This window comes from Lithobates pipiens, unplaced genomic scaffold (genome assembly GCF_037356315.1).
Source record: "Lithobates pipiens isolate NorthernLeopardFrog02 unplaced genomic scaffold, aLitPip1_a1.2 Scaffold_28, whole genome shotgun sequence".
In the NCBI taxonomy this organism is placed as follows: domain Eukaryota; kingdom Metazoa; phylum Chordata; class Amphibia; order Anura; family Ranidae; genus Lithobates; species Lithobates pipiens.
The window spans coordinates 52,123,940-52,140,731 of NW_027507789.1; the positions used below are offsets into that span (position 1 = coordinate 52,123,940).

The 16,792-nt window shown below is 43.9% G+C and overlaps 1 protein-coding gene across 1 annotated transcript in view; it reads right to left on the bottom strand.

Annotated features, from left to right (window-relative positions):
* The window catches only part of LOC143935396 (lysosomal protective protein-like), a 75,164-nt gene that overhangs the window by 20,348 nt on the left and 38,024 nt on the right, over nt 1-16,792 (bottom strand). The window contains exons 9-11 of the mRNA XM_077459231.1: nt 14,730-14,821; nt 8,665-8,737; nt 3,965-4,113 (exon numbers count right to left, since the gene is read on the bottom strand). Coding sequence (XP_077315357.1) covers nt 3,965-4,113; nt 8,665-8,737; nt 14,730-14,821 — 314 coding nt within the window. The remainder of the gene's footprint in view (nt 1-3,964; nt 4,114-8,664; nt 8,738-14,729; nt 14,822-16,792) is intronic.

Genomic DNA, 16,792 nt, shown 5'->3' on the forward strand with positions numbered 1-16,792 from the left:
AACCGTGACAGAAGCGGGCACGGGGGGAAGGCATAAATCAGATTGTACTGATCCCAGGGAACTGTCAGAGCATCCGACCCCTGAGCAAGTGCATCTCTTGTCCTTGACACAAATTTGTCCAGCTTTCTGTTGAATCTGGATGCAAACAGATCTATGTCTGGAATACCCCACCTGCGACATATGTTCCGAAACACGTCGGGGTGCAGAGCCCATTCTCCTGGGCACAACTGCTGGTGGCTCAGAAAATCCGCCTGCCAATTTTTCACTCCTGGAATGAAGACTGTAGAAAGACACGGAACATGCCCTTCTGCCCAGGCAAGTATGCGATTCACCTCTTTTTGTGCAGCCAGACACCTGGTACCACCCTGGTGATTGATATAGGCCACTGCTGTGGCATTGTCGGACTAAACCCGAACAGGGAGACCCCGTAGTCTGTAAGATCAGTTTATGAGAGCCATATAAACTGCCCGGATCTCTAAGACGTTTATGGGCAGTAGCTTCTCGATCACAGACCATTTCCCCTGCGAGCACATCTCCTCCAACACTGTTCCCCAGCCTGTCAGGCTGGCATCTGTCGTAATAATCTTCCATGGAAGAGGAAGAAAAGTTTTGCCTTTCAGCAGATTCTCGGTTTGTAACCACCAAACGAGACTCTTGCGTGTCCCTGGGGATAGTCACATAGGAAGATCCAAGGCCTGGGGCTTCCTGTTCCAAGCCGCAAGGATGCATCTTTGCAGAGGCCTTGAGTGGAACTGGGCGAATGGAACGGCCTCGAAGGAGGCGACCATTTTCCCTAACAGTCTCATGCACAACTGAATGGGGGAAGATCTTCTGCCCAGAATTAGGCGCACCAGACCCCCAATGGCCAAGGCTTTTGGCCTTGGTAGAAACACCCCGCCCTGAGCGGTGTCGATGACCATACCCAGGTACTCCAACCTGGTAGCAGGCTGTAGGGACGACTTTTCTAGCTTTATAATCCAACCTAGGCGTTCCAGGTGTTCTAGCGTTCTGGTAACACTGTGGTTCAGGAGCGCTACTGTTTTCTCTATGAGAAGCAAATCGTCTAGATAAGCCATGATGGCTATACCTTGAGCTCTTAGGTTTGCCAAGAGAGGATCTAGAATATTTGTGAAGACTCGAGGAGCTGTAGCGAGCCCGAACGGCAAGGCCACAAATTGAAAATGGCGCCGCTTTACCGCGAACCTTAGATACTTTTGGTGTGTGGAAAAAATTGGCACATGAAGATATGCATCCTTGATATCTATTGATGCCATAAACTCTCCCCCTTGCAGGGAGGAAACCACAGCGCATATTGACTGCATTCGGAAGGACCGGATGCGTAAAAACCGGTTCAGATCCTTCAGATCCAGGATAGGTCTGACACCTCCATTTGGCTTTGGAACGGTGAAGAGATTCGAGTAAAAGCCTGAACCCTGTTCTTTTGGGTCCACTTCCACTATCACCCCCTGGGATAGTAAGTGATCTAAGGCCAGAAATAGCGGTCTTTGCTTTACTGGATCCCTGGGGATCCTTGACCTTAGGAAGCGAGAAGGTGGAATCTCCTGAAACTCTAGCTTGTAGCCCAGAGATAGAGAGGAGACTACCCACTTGTCCCGGATCTCTTCCCGCCAGGGTTCTGCAAACTGCAGGAGCCTTCCCCCCACTCGGCCGAGCGGGGGCACCCCTTCACAAGGAAGCTTTTGGGCTCTGCTTGGCAGGCTTTTGCCCCCAAGTCTTTTTCTGTTCCTGGGCCCGGCCTTGAGCCTTTCCTGTAGAGGGAGGTTGGGAAGGCGTCGCCACTGCTTAGAGCTTGATGCTCTGAGAGAAAGAGAACACCTAAAAGATGGACGTTTGCTCCTTTTGGTTGGAAGGAGAGTAGATTTACCCCCTGAAATTTTCTGGACGAATTTGTCTAATTCTTCTCCAAATAAACGTTCCCCCTTAAATGGGAACCCAATCAAATGCTTCTTGCATGATAGCTCATCTGCCCAATTTTTTAGCCATAGGGCCCTTCGCATGTGTACCAACAGGAGAGACAAACTAGATGCTTGTTGGACAGAATCCAAAATCGCATCAATCATAAAACACAGAATTTGAGGTATTTCTGCATAATTCTCCACTTCCTCACTGGGAAGAAGGCCAAGCATCTGCTTAACTTGTTCCTTGAGGAACTGACACAACCCCACAGCTGCGACTGTAGGTTGCACTACAGCGCCAGTCATGGAAAAGGAGGCTTTCAATAATGTTTCCAGCTTCTTATCAGTTGGATCCTTAAATACCTGAGCATTATCCAAAGGACAGGTCAGGTTTCTATTCACGCAAGAAACAGCTGCATCGACAGATGGGACCCCCCATTTCTTGGTGAAACTTTCCTCCAGAGGATAATGCATAGAAAACCTTTCAGGAGGAGCAAACAGTTTATCAGAATGTCCCCAATCCTCATACAACAATTTATCCATTAAGGGATGAATTGGAAAGGAAAAGGCAGTCTGTGGGATTTTCCTGACCCCCAGGGAAGAAACAGAGGATGTGGCGACCTCAGCAGCGGGCATTCTGAATGTGGTACGCACCAACTCAGCATAATATTGTACCTGTTTTCTGAGTGCCTGGGAGCACTCTCTCCTCTTCCTCTGATTCATCTGACTGCTCTTGATGCTTGTCCCAAGATAGGGATCTCTCCTCATTGTCAGAGGTATCATCTGAAAGAGGAATCTCAACAGAGGGAGGGGATCTACCCCTTTTCCTGCTATCTTTTAGGAAAGCTGAAATAAAATTCATGATTCTCCCTTCAAAACCCTCCAATGTAGCCCTAAGGGAGTCCTCAGTGACATATACCAGGGCTGAAACATTAGGAGAGGCTGCAAAACCTGACAGGGGCACTGACTCATCCTGTGAGGCTGGCTCCAGTCTTTCCGGGGGGGATGGCAACTTACAGGCATTTTTAGAAGACCTAGGTGGTGATTTACCAGTGCCCTTGTTACCTCCCCCTGAGACCCTCTTACGAGGATACATAGTCCTAAGCTACAAAGCAGAGGTACTAGTACAAAGTACAATTATTGTGGCAGAGATTGCAGTGGAGACGTGAGTCATCTGGAAGAACCAGGCTTCACTGAGCGTGTGTAACTGAAAAGGCATGTAAGTATGCATCAGGCTGCTCTTACTCCCTCTAGTGGTGGAAACCAGGTAAGACATACAACTACTCAATGAAGAAATCCATAATATATTAATTTATATAGGATTAAATTCCCTTACCTGTCCTCGCCGCAGGAATTGCTGAAAACAGACAGATTCCAGCCTTCACCCATCACGGCGGGCAGAGTTGTGCCAACCTTCAGGATTTTTTGGGTTCCTTCTCAGAGGAACCTCTTACCTGGACCTTGTAAAAGACTCTGCCAAGTCTGGTTTTCCCAGAGCCCAGTCTTCCAATAGGAGAGGACTTACAGGCAAAACCTTGTTTCTTCGGATGACGAGGCCCGGGTACCATACCATCTTGGGAGTCAAAATATCGGCCCGAGATATGGATCCGGTTATCTTAGCCCTTAGGCCCCCGCAGGGACCTGCACAGAGCTTTCTTCATAGCACGTTTTACGTGACCAACCACCTTAGACACTGGCGAAAAAACTGAGGTGCCTCCCATATGGGAGGGGTTATATAGGGGAGGAATTCTCCTTAATTGAGGGTTAACCAGTGTCCAATGGGGACAGAGGAAATGATCTGCCCTGTACATGACACCCTTGGTTAGGTGGGCACATATCCTAAAGGACAAATTGTACCAAATGTAAAGTTATCGTTTTTAAAAACCAACAAAAAATGCTTTAATTCACCTTCCCTGCTGACTCCAACGTATGTTGCTAAAATGGCGACATTTTGCACAATTATTAAATTTTTCACCCCCCCCCCCCCATAACTGCCTAAGCATGGAGGGGAAGTCAGTATAAAATATTTGTAATGAGCCTCGGCTCACCTACACACATCCCAGCCTGGCTTCAGATGATGGACGTGCAATGCTTTTTGCACCTCGCGTTTGTTCATGTAGGTATTGATACTTGTGTCATCCAAACAGGGTACACTCAGTTTTATTGGCTTGTTTAACTGTGACAACCTTTTCAACTTCTGTTGGAAAAAAAAAGAAGAATTAAAACCAGGACTTTTTTTCAGCGGGAACGTGAGGGAAGGTCTATTGATGTTGTCTGCTTAGGGATTTATGGTCACTGGTGGGGATCTGCTTAGGGATTTATGGTCACTGGTGGGGATCTGTTTTTGTGTGAGGGTTTATTATTGCTTGTGGGGGATCTGTTGTTGCTGGAGGGGGGTGTCTTATGGTGCTTGTAGGGATCTACTGTTGAGGGAGAAGTCTATTGTTGCTGGTTGCTGGAGGGTAGACATGTGCACTGACAAAAAATGTGTTCATTTTCGTTTCATTCTTTTTTTCTTTTTTCGGAAATTCGGAAAATCTAAACTTCGGAAATTCAAAATTTCTGAATTCGGAGATTTCCGAATTTCCGAATTTAGAATTTTCGGATTTCCAAATTTCGAATTTTTGATGTTCTGAATTTCTGAATTTCCCAATTTCCCAATTTCGGATTTTCGGATTTCCCGAATTTTCGAATTTCTGAATCTCGAATTTTTGGATTTCCGAATTTTTCGCATTTTTAGATTTCTGATATTCGGATTTTCGAAATTCTGAATTTCGGATTTTCGAAATTCTGAATTTCGGATTTTCGAAATTCTGAATTTCGGATTTTCGAAATTCTGAATTTCGGATTTTCGAAATTCTGAATTTCGGATTTTCGAAATTCTGAATTTTTGGATTTTTGGAACTCCGAATTTCCAAACTTTCGCATTTTCGGAATTCCGGAATTCAAACGTTTGAAAGTCCAAAAGTTCTGAAAAAAAGAAAGAAAATCTGTTTAATTAATAACTAACTATTAAATTAACGAGTACGAATTTATCTGAAGTAAGTAATTATCTGAAATAACGAATGTCGCATCTAAACAAATGGAACAGAACAAATTAATAATAAATAATTAATAATAAATCATTAATGATAATAAAAAGGTTTTATTATTATTATTATTATTAGATCGTTATGTTCCATTCGTTATTTCACATAATTCGTAACTTCAGATAAATTCGTATTCGTTACGTTCACTAACAGAAAAATTTGAAAGGGAATTCCAATACCTATAATTTAATAGTTAGTTATTATTTCAAATGAAACAGATTTTCTTTCTTTTTTTGAATTTTCGAATTTCCGAAAATTCGGAATTCTGAAAATTAGAAATTCGGAAATTAGAAAATTCAGAAATCCAAAAATCGGAAATTCGGAAATCCAAAAGTCCGAAATTCTGAAATTAGAAAATTCGGAAATTCGAAATTTGGAAATTTGTAATTTCGGAAATTCGTAAACTTCAGAAATTCACAATTTTACAAATTTGGAAATTTGGAAATTCGGAAATTTTGGAAATGGAAAAATTCGGAAATTTGGAATTAACGAATTTGAAACTAAATGAACTGCACATGTCTACTGGAGGGTCTATTAATGCTGGCCACTGGAGGGGTATAATGTTGCTGGGGTGGATCTTTTGTTGCTGAGGGTGGTATTTTGTTGTGGATGGTCCATTTTTTCTGTGTATTGATGTGTTGATTTTATTGTGTGAGGGATCTATTGTTGCTGAGGTGGGGTCTATTATTGCTGGGAGGAGAATTTTTGTTGCTTGTGAGGACCTATTGTTGTTGGGCTGGGGTCTATTATTGGTGGGAGGATCTATTATTACTAGGGTGGGGTCTATTGTTGCTGGCTCCAGTGCATCTATTTTTACTGATTTTCTTGTTATTGGACAAGAACAAATTCCATACAAATTATTTAGCAAAATGGTACTTGGGGCAGTACTGGGAGGTGGGTAGGGGATGGACTCAAGAGACAGTGCTTGGAGGTGGGTAGGGGGCAGAGACAAGGGGGGGGGGGGGGTACTCAGAAGGTGATAGTTCCTGCACCTATTTTCTGAGAAAAAAAGAAAAAAAACCCTGATTAAAACAAAATCTACATAGTCTAAATCATCTAAAATAAATAAAACATTTTTGACACAAGTTGGAGACAATTAAGAATTGATTTAGAAGATTTGTTTAGTACAGTTAAAGCCCATTTCCAGCTTAGTTTTTTCTTAAATTGGACCTCAGCGCTCAACTTTCCATGCCCCAGCATTGCCCCACATGTCCTCCATGGACCACACCATTTTAAATGTAAAAATTTTTGTCTCTAGAACATCTTGATTCATGCTGAAAACTCCTAAGCTTGACTGAAATATCATGGAATAGTTCCAACGTTTCGGAGTCATGCAGAACAACTTTATCAAGCATTTGATATAGTGCTCCTGCCTGATTTCAAAGAGTTGGAACTTTGATGTCATTTTTTAATAAATGCTTGAACTTTGCAACAAGATCCAAGTTGTGCTGGTGACATATCTTCACTCATATATTATGTGATGCCAGGAGACAGTTGTTATGGCACCCTGAAGACTAAGTCCTTGTTCACATGGGGCGTATATATGCATGCCCTGTGTGGGGGTCGTGTTTACCTGCAAGGGGATGCACAGGTTTTCCATGCATTTCCATGTAGGCAGCCCCGTTGCTGTCAATTGTACATATATACACCCCATGTGAAGTGCGCGAGGCCTTAGGCCAATGATGGCGATGGCGAACCTTGGCACCCCAGATGTTTTGCAACTACATTTCCCATGATGCTCATGCACTCTGCAGTACAGTGGAGCATCATGGGAAATGTAGTTCCAAAACATCTGGGGTGCCAAGGTTCGCCATCACTGCCTTAGGCTCACCATGCACACTATAATCTGACTATGAAATCAATTTGTTTGGTTTTAAAGGGCCAAGGTTTTTTACCTTCATGCATTCTATGCATGAAGGTGAAGACCTTCTGTGTGCAGCAGCCCCCTCAGCCTCCCTAATACTCACCTGAGCTCCCTCTCGATCTAGCGATGTGCATGAGAGCTGAGCCTCTCTGCTTCTCCTGGGTCTCTTATTCCTCATTGGCTGAGACGGTAGTGGGAGCCATTGGCTCCTGCTACTGTCAATCACAGCCAGTGAGCCAATGAGGAGAGCGCAGGGGTGCGCATAGAGCGGGGGCTCAGAAACAAGCATGCACTAGTGCCCCCAGAGCAAGTAACTTGCTATTGGGGACACTGGCTGAAGAAGAGGAGTCAGGAGCGCCAGTGCGATCTTCAAAAAATGAGGATTGGGCTTGCTCTGTGCAAACCACTGCACAGAGCAGGTAAGTATCAGATGTTTGTTATATATATTTTTTTAATGAAACTTTAATGTCACTTTTAGATCTACCAAAACTATGCAATATAAGGACCTACCTAAACTACCCAAAATATTTGAATCCAGTCAGGCAGACCCTTGCACTTCATGCTTGTTGGTAGATCTAAAAGAGATCGTACAATTAGATTGTAGGAAAAGGATGGTCAGCACTCAGGATGACATCCAAAATGGTATTTATTTATAAAATGCAGGTACAAAGTTGTAAAATAGCCTACGCGTTTCTGACGTTAGTTCTTAGTGATGGCTGACTACAATTAGATTCTAATATGTGTGATGAGCTTAAGGTGTATTCTGGTATGTTTTGTGATGAAAACATATTGATTAGTGTGTGACTGAGCCACATACACCTGGAAAACGGCTATAAAAAGTGGAGTTGAATGTGATTTAAAGTGGTTGTAACCCCATGAAGTGGCAAGCAATGAGTGATACACAGAGATGAAACAAATCCTCCTACATAAATTGTACCTGTGGCCATTTATCCTGTGGATCATTTTAAAAACATACAGGTCAAAGGATTTTTCTCAGCAGCAGAGAACCAAAGGCAATGATCTTCCCTGACATCTGATAGCTGATTGAAGGGAAGGGACATGCCCCTCTCTACACAAGCTTACAGGTTCAGAGAAAAATACTACAGCGCTCAGGTTAGGAGTCACCCGCTGTGTGCTGGAGGGGGGCAGGCTGTCTCCTGGGAGGCTGTTGTGTTGGGAAAAAACTGTCAAAAGTAATGCCGCGTACACGCGAACTGACTTTCCGGCAGACTAGGTCCAGCGGTCTTCCCAACAGACTTTTCAGCGGAATTCCGACGGACTTCCGAACTAACGGGCTTGGCCACACAGGAACGGACTAAGTCCGTTCGAAAGTCTGTTCGTTTTGAACATGATGACGTAAGATGGGACTAAAAAAGGAAGTTCAGTAGCCAATAGCTTCCCTTTAGTCCGTCGGACAGATTTGAAACATGTTCTATTTCTAGGTCTGTCGGATTTTCAAAATGAAAAATGATCGGATTAGCTCACACATGATCGGATTGTCTGACGGACTGATTCCGTCGGACCTAGTCTGCCGGAAAGTCCAGTCGTGTGTACGCGGCATTAATCATGCAAATAGAAGAAAGAGGAGAGATCAGAGAGGAGCCATACTTGGAGCTTTGAATTCAGGCTAGCACACACCATACTTATTTTTTCATGTCTGAGCTTTACAACCACTTTAACTACTACCAACTTTACTAGGGAAGTTTATTCATAATTTTTTTTTATCTATGGTACCCTGGCTAGCTGTACACTTTATATACTGTACCTTGTGCAGCAGTAAGTCGTGGGTACTTACCGTGCGAAAATCGGAGTGGACTTTAGTGGAGTATATACCAGGAATATAAACTGCAAAATGGTCTCCTAAATCCCTGTAATAAAAAGAAAAGTTTGGAAAATTCACTGCTAAAGACATTAAAGGGGTTGTAAAGGTTTTTGTTTTTTCACCTTAATGCATCCTATGCATTAAGGTGAAAAAATACCCGTCAGTGACCAGTGACCGGCCCCCCAGCCCCCCTGTTTTACTTACCTGAACCTTTGAACTTGTCCCATGGGGACACGCTCTTTCTCTGCAGGGGGTTCTCGGCTCTTGATCGGGTAGATTAATAGCAGTGCAGCCATTGGCTCCCGCTGCTGTCAATCAAATCCAATGACATGGACTCCGGGGGCGGGGCCGAGTCCGGCATTCAGCCTCTATGGACGCCGAATGCTGGACTCAGGAGCACTCCTGCAAAGTAACCCCCCCCCCCCCCCCGGGAGAGATCTTCTCCTAGGGGGTTATCAGATGTGGGGAGGAGCCGAGAGAGCCGCCGGGGGACCTCAGAAGATGAGGTTCGGGGCCACTCTGTGCAAAACGAGCTGCATAGTGAAGGTAAGTTTGACGTTTGTTATTTTTTTCTTTTTTAAATTAACCTTTATGCCCCATACACACAATCAGAAATTCTGCCAGCAAAAGTCAGATGTGGGCTTTTGGTCAGAAATTCCGACCATGTGTATGCTCCATCGGACTTTTGCTGGCAGAATTCCAGCTAGCAAAAGATTGAGAGCAGATTCTCTATTTTTCGGTTGGAAAAAGTTCCTATCCGAAAATGCGTTCATCTGTATCAGGGCTCGACAAAACCCGGGCGCCAGGTCGCATTGGCGACTAGAAATAGCGACCTCGTGCCTAGGGCAGCACAGCTGGGGGTATCCTGTCTCTGTGGACCCCCCCAGCGTGATCGCGTCGGGCCGTTCCGCCGGCGGCCGAAAATTTAGGCCGCGGCTTTGAGGCCTTCTGCGGTCCTATGATTCCTTATGGAATCTGGCGCCCTCGTGTGGTCGCTGTTGGTATGACAAACCAGCAATGCTAATGAAGTTTCCTCTGCCTGTTTTATATTACCTGCCTCTTCCCTTTATTTAGAACCCCCTAAACATTTTATATATTTTTTATTCTAACACCCTAGAGAATAAAATGGTGGTTGTTGCAATACTGTCTGTCACACCGTATTTGTGCAGCGGACTTACAAGCGCACTTTTGTTGGGAAAAATAATTTAGTTAATAAAAAAATAAGACAACAGTAAAGTTAGCCCAATTATTTTTTATATTGTGAAAGATAATGTTACGCCGAGTAAATTGATACCCAACATGTCACGCTTCAAAATTGCACCCGCTCATGGAATGGCGACAAACTTTTACCCTTTAAAATCTCCATAGGCGACGTTTAAAAAAATTCTACAGGTTGCACGATTTGAGTTACAGAGGAGGTCTGGGTCTAGAATTATTGCTCTCGCTCTACCGATCACGACGCTACCTCCTATGTGTGGTTCGAACACCGATTTTATATGCGGGCAGGACAGGGCGCGTTTAAAAAAAAAAATTTTTTTAACTTTTTTTTTTTCCACTGTTCTTTTAAAAAAAATGTTGTGTCACTTTTATTCTTATTACAAGGAATGTAAAAATCCCTTGTAATAGAAAAAGCATGACAGGTCCTCTTAAATATGAGATCTGGGGTCAGAGAGATCTCGGATCTCATATTTACACTAAAATGCAATTGAAAAAAAAATTGTCATTTGAAAAAAAAAAATAAAATGTCCCTCTAAGAGCTATGGGCAATGACTTGGAGACGGGGGGGGGGGGGGGGGGGGGGCGGCGACGGCGCTGCTATCTTCCCCTCACTCGTCTCCATGTCAGGCCAGGGACAGGTCCGGATCGCCGTCACGGACCTGGCTCCTAACTTTTTAAGCTGGCTCCTAGATTCCAAGCAAATTTGTCAACCCCTGGTCTGTATGCAATTCGGACGTGCAAATAAATCAGGTATGCTCGGAAACAATTCGACGCATGCTCGGAAGCATTGAACTTAATTATCTCGGCTCATCGTAGTGTTGTACGTCACCACGTTCTTAATGGTCGAAAGTTCCGAGAACTTTTGTGTGACCCTGTGTATGCAAGGCAAGCTTGAGCGGAATTCCGTCTGAAAAACCATCCAAGTTTTTTCTGATGGAATTTCTGATCATGTGTATGGCAATTACCGCTCTTCTTCTGCTGTTTTATATCAATTGATGTAAATATTCCTCTTGCTTGTAATAAAAGAGTGCAAGCTTGAGACTCAAAACCAGTGGTTATTAACTTGGTAAATACAAAAGGCCTTATGCCCCGTACACACGAGCGGAATTTCCGTCGGAAGAATCTTGGATGTTTTTTCCGACGGAATTCTGCTCAAGCTTGGCTTGCATACACACGGTCACACATAAGTTCTCTGAACTTTCGACTGTCAAGAACGTGGTGACGTACAACACTACGATGAGCCAAGAAAATTAAGTTCAATGCTTCTGAGCATGCGTCAAATTGTTTGCGAGCATACGTAGGAATTTTGTGTGTCGGAAATTACTACAGACGGAACTTTTTCCTGCTCTCAATCTGTTGCTGGCTGGAATTCCGCCAGCAAAAGACCAATGGAGCATATACACGGCCGCATTTTACCACAAAAACTCTCATCTGAGTTTTGCTGGCGGAATTTCTGATTGTGTGTACGCGGCATCAGGTGCGGCCCCTGACATGCCTAGCAAAATATCTTTAATAGAAAATTATAGAAAATAGTTTGGAAGGATCCTCAACATTTTTTTATGGGTTCCTCAATGTGAAAAGGTTCAGAAAGGCTGATAAAGCACCATAAAATGTATAGACATGTGCACGATTTAATTTGTTAAGTAAATAATTTTGTTCCATCATAATCGTTATTTTAGAATGATTTATTTTCAGAACTTTTAATTATTTCGGGAGAGTATATATTCATTGTTCTGAACTAATTCGTATTTTTGGAAGTTCTGTTTTTCTTTTGTTATTTCGGAAGATTGACTATGTTGTTTTAACATATTAATTTGTTATTTTCTGAAGATTATTACTTAATTTGTATATAACAAAAATATTTGGAAATTATTCATTTTATTCAGATGCCACGGAATTAATACCATCAGACCATTGTATAAGCCCTTGTACACACGGTCGGACATTCCGACAACAAAATCCGTCGGATTTTGTCTGACGGATTTTGTCCGAAACTTGTGTTGCATACACGCGGTCGGACAAAGTTGTCGGAAAATCTGATCGTACGTAACGTGATGACGTTATTTCGTTAGGACGGGACTAGTAGCCAATAGCTTTGGTCTAGGAATTTGATTTGAGCATGCGTGGTACTTTGTCCTATCGGAATTCTCTACACGCAATAGGACAAAGTCCGATCGGATCATGTTGTCAGAAAGTTTTATAACCCAGCTCTAAAACTTTGTCCGTCAGATATTCCAACGGAAACAGTCCGATGGAGCCCACACACAGTCGGATTATCCGACAACACGATCCGATCTGACATTTTCCGTCAGAATGTCCGACCACGTGTACAAGGGCTTAGACTGTGAAACTGACAATTACAAATTCACTTTACATCACAAATTTACTTTAATTTAATCAGACAGCACTACCAGAATACATCACTCCTGCACAATATATAATCCCAATCATTTCCCCATTCCCAATTGACTTTATTTGTTGGGCCACACAAATACAAATTAAACACATTTCAACCCCAATGCAAAAAGAATGTCATTAGAATTATCATGCTACGCTCACTAGAATAAAAACCAATGGATTTGGATAATTTATTATTTTGTAACGTTATTTTGGATGCTTCCAACATTAACAAAAGGCCCAAACTATGGCATCATGTCATCTGAATGAAACAAATGAATACAGATTGTTTTCATTATGATTTATTTCAGATTACTTGAAACCCGTTAGGCCCCTTTCACACATGCGGACGATATGTCCGTATTTCATCCATCCGTTTGCGGATGAAATACGGACATACATTCATCCCTATGGGATAGCGGGTGTCTGCGGATGAGCATCCGCAGACACCCGATTTCGTCCGCCTCCGCAACAGTCCGATTCTGCAGACGGAGGAAAATCCTATTTTTCTATCTGTCTGCAGAGCGGATCGGACGAACACGGACAGACGGTCCGTGCTTGTCCGATCCCCATAGAGGAGAGCGGAGAGCTGACAGGGCGGTCCCCGCACAGTGTGCGGAGACCGCCCTGTCCGCAGCCAGCTCAGCGGGGACAACGGAGCGATCCCCGCTGAGCGAGCGGATCTTCACGGGGTGGATCATTACTGATCCGCCCCGTGTGAAAGAGGCCTTACTATTGTGATTCAGAGATTCAGATACATCTAAATCTCTGAATCATGCATATTATGTCCGCATTTTGATTCGTAATGAAACAAATCGCACATGTCTAAAAATGTATTTAACCCCTTCCCGACCAGCTGCCCCAGTTTTACTATGACAGGTTGGCTCCCCTGGGCAAACCCACATAGCTGTACATCAATTCGCCTTTTGACCACCAGGGGGTGTGATTCCAGAGCCGATGCATGTGCCTGGCGGTCACGATTACCGCCGTGCACCAGCGATCGCTCCACACAGAGACAGAATGGAGATCTGTCAATGTAAACAGACAGATCTCTGTGCTCTCAGGGGTGAGGAGAGCGATCTGTTGTTCATATTTAGTATGAAAAATGATCAGTCTCCTCACCCAGGCAGTCCCATCCCCCCACAGTTAGAATCACTCCCTAGGACACGCAGTTAATCCCTTGATCGCCCCCTACTGTTAACCCCTTTCCTGACAGTTACATTTACACAGTAATCAGTGCATTTTTATAGCACTGATTGCTGCATAAATGCTAATGGTGTCAAAAGTGTCCAATCTGTCTGCCGTAATGTCGCAGTCCCAATAAAAATTGCTGATCATCACCATTAATAGTTTAAAAAAAAATAATAATAAAAATGCCATAAATCTTTCCCCTATTTTGTAGACTCTATAACGTTTGTGCAAACCAATCAATATATGCTTATTGCAATTTTTATTACCAAAAATATGTAGAAGAATACATATCGGCCTCAGCTTTTTTTAAAAATAAATTGGGGATATATATTATAGCAAAAAGTACAAAATATTGTGTTTTTTTTTTGTTTGATTTTTTTAAATTGTCGGTCTTTTTTTGTTTATAGCGCAAAAAATAAAAATGATGATCAAATACCATCAAAAGAAAGCTCTATTTATGGGGGAAAAAAGGATGTCAATTTGTCATTTCATTGGGTACAACTTTGCACGACTGCGCAATTGTCAGTTAAAGCGACGCAGTGCCCTATCGCAAAACATGGCCCGGTCATTGAGTTAAGTGGTTAAGTAATACTTTTTTTTAATTATAACATAATTTCTAATGTAGTCTTGCTGGTGCTTTAAACTGTATCATACAAACATAAACACATACATCGGGGGGCGCCTACACGTGAAAACGTTGATTGTGATACACATATTATGCCATGCACGCCGCAGTGAGAGCAATAATTCTAGCACAAGACCTCCTCCATAACACTAAACTGATATTTACAGGGGGCTTTTGAAGCGTTGCCTATAGAAAATATAGGGAACTGAAGTTTGTCGCCATTTTGCGGGCGCACACAAATTTAGAGTTTGACATGTTGGATATCAATTTACTCAGTGCAATCTCGTCTTTTATATTTTACCATAAATGTGGGTAGTTTTTGGCGTTTGTTTGCCCTAATGTTCACTTTAGTGTGTTTTTACTAAAATACCTTTGCGGCAATAACGTGTGGCATAAAAAATTGGAACTAGCACCATTTTATTCTCTAGGGTGTCTGCTTTCAGAAAATATGTAAGGTTTGGGGGTTTTGTGTAATATTCAGGCCTAAAATGATTTTTTAAACGTGTGCAAAAACGTCTCCGGCAGCGAAAGGGTTAATGTGTATAACCAATATATCCTTCTATAGGAAGAGAAAAATATATATATACGAGAGAGCATTTTGAAATACCTGATCTCTTCAGGATTCCCATATTCGCATTTCTTGTACAAATTGTATATATTCAGCTTGTCCCTATGAATTTGGGAAAAAGCAACCGTCGTCTAGACAAAGAGAAAAATCATTAATGGGGTTCTTTCACGTGAGAATCATGAAAGCTGCCAGTAGCGGCTGGTCGAAGCATTTTTTTTGGGGGGGCAGCAAACAGTATGGTAAACACCCCTGTCAGTCGGTCGGTAGCACTTACCCCATCACCAGTGGCTTCCCCCTGCTCGGCGGCGAGGGCCTCTTGTTCTCCTGCTCCCCAGGGCGGCGGCTTCCCTTTCCTCTCTCCTCCTCGGTGGCCAATTGGGAGTCTTTTCTTTTCGGCCAATTGGAAAACGGGTCTCACACCTGCTTCTTGGCCGGATTGAGGATCAGTGTTTTAACAGCAAATATTCATTCGCTGTTCTAATACACCTGGATGGGCTCTGGTCGCATGCTCTGCGACCCGAGCCTACCCTATTTTGAAGCCTATTAGAGCCTCTGGGTCTAATCAGGTGCTTCAAAAAAATCCCCTGCCGCTATAACTCATGCGTCTATTCCCCCGAAAGGGGCTGGATGCGTGAATAGGGGATGGCCGCGGCGGCCATGGATAGATTCATGCTATGCATCAATCTATCCATTTCCATATGGGGGGGTGGCCTGAAGAGATGAGGTGGCGCCCAGGAGCCCCTAATGGATGGGCCGCCACCGGAAGCTGCCATTGCTGAATACAAGCTTTATGTGTTGTGATGTTTGTTCTGGGTCTGAGACTCAAAATAACTTACCCTCTTGCAGAATGCATAGCGCATACATGCAGCTGCAGGAAAAGTGGGCTTTAATGCAAAGCCACCACAATCCTGACTTGGCCAGAGGATGGGAGCTGAGAGCGTGCTGACCAGTGGCGTCAGAAGGGGTGGCTGGAGCCCCAAATGGGCCCCCGAAAAGCCCCGGGTCTCAGGGATGCATAACTGTATTAGTAGCCCCGAGCGCCGCCGGGCGACGACCGATCTGATCCCGAGTACCGATGTGCGCCTCCGAGTGCCGCCAAGTGCAGCCGAGTCACATAACAGGTCCTGCCTTCTGGAGCCTGCAGTGCCAATGATGGACGTCCCACTGATCCAATGGCGGAACGTGGGATGTGTGACGTACATCATAGGCACTGCAGGTTCCAGAAGGCGGGAATTACAATGCGGCTGCCACGCCACTGTGAGATCCCAGCTCGGCATTCCTCTCCTCCCTGCTGTACACACTGCACACCACGACTGAGCTGCTGCAGGACACGTGAAGTCTCCTGGTTAGGTAGGTCAGTGTGTGTCACTACCGTCAGAGTATGTAGGTCAGTGTATGTCAGGTAGGTCAGTGTGTGTAGGTCAGTGCGTGTCAGGTAGGTCAGTGCGTGTCAGGTAGGTCAGTGCATGTCAGGTAGGTCAGTGTGTGTATTGCAGTGTGTGTCAGGTAGGTCAGTACATGTCAGGTAGGTCAGTCAGTGCGTGTCAGGTAGGTGAGTTTAGTGGTCAGCATTGATGGGCACTGGCAAGCCAGGCAGCAACCAGCAAGTGAGCTTACCCCACCACACAAACACACAACCCCACCGCCCAGCCAAAAAACCCTGCGCCACTACCACCGCCACCCCCCGCCGACCCTGTGCCAGCCCTGGCCTTTTTGCCACCTAGAAACTCGCCTGGTGCTGACGGTAATTCTAGTATCACGCTGTTGGAGCATGTCAGTGTTATTACTTGTGATCTGGAGGCAGTGTAACAAGCTCCAAATCATGTCACTGCTGTAAGCAGTCGCATGATCCAAGCCATGCCACCTACCAGTAGGGTTGCCACCTTTTCTTCAAGTCAAACCCGAACAAAGCATTTTTTTAATAGTATAAACATATAAACTATACATATATTTTTCAATTAAATAACATTTCTAATCATATGAAGTTAATCACAAGCTTTACAACAGAATCCACAGAGTTGCCCTTTTACATCTGAATCCACAGAGTCCCCCTTTACATTTGAATCTGCAGTGTTACCCTTTTACATCTGAACTTACACTGT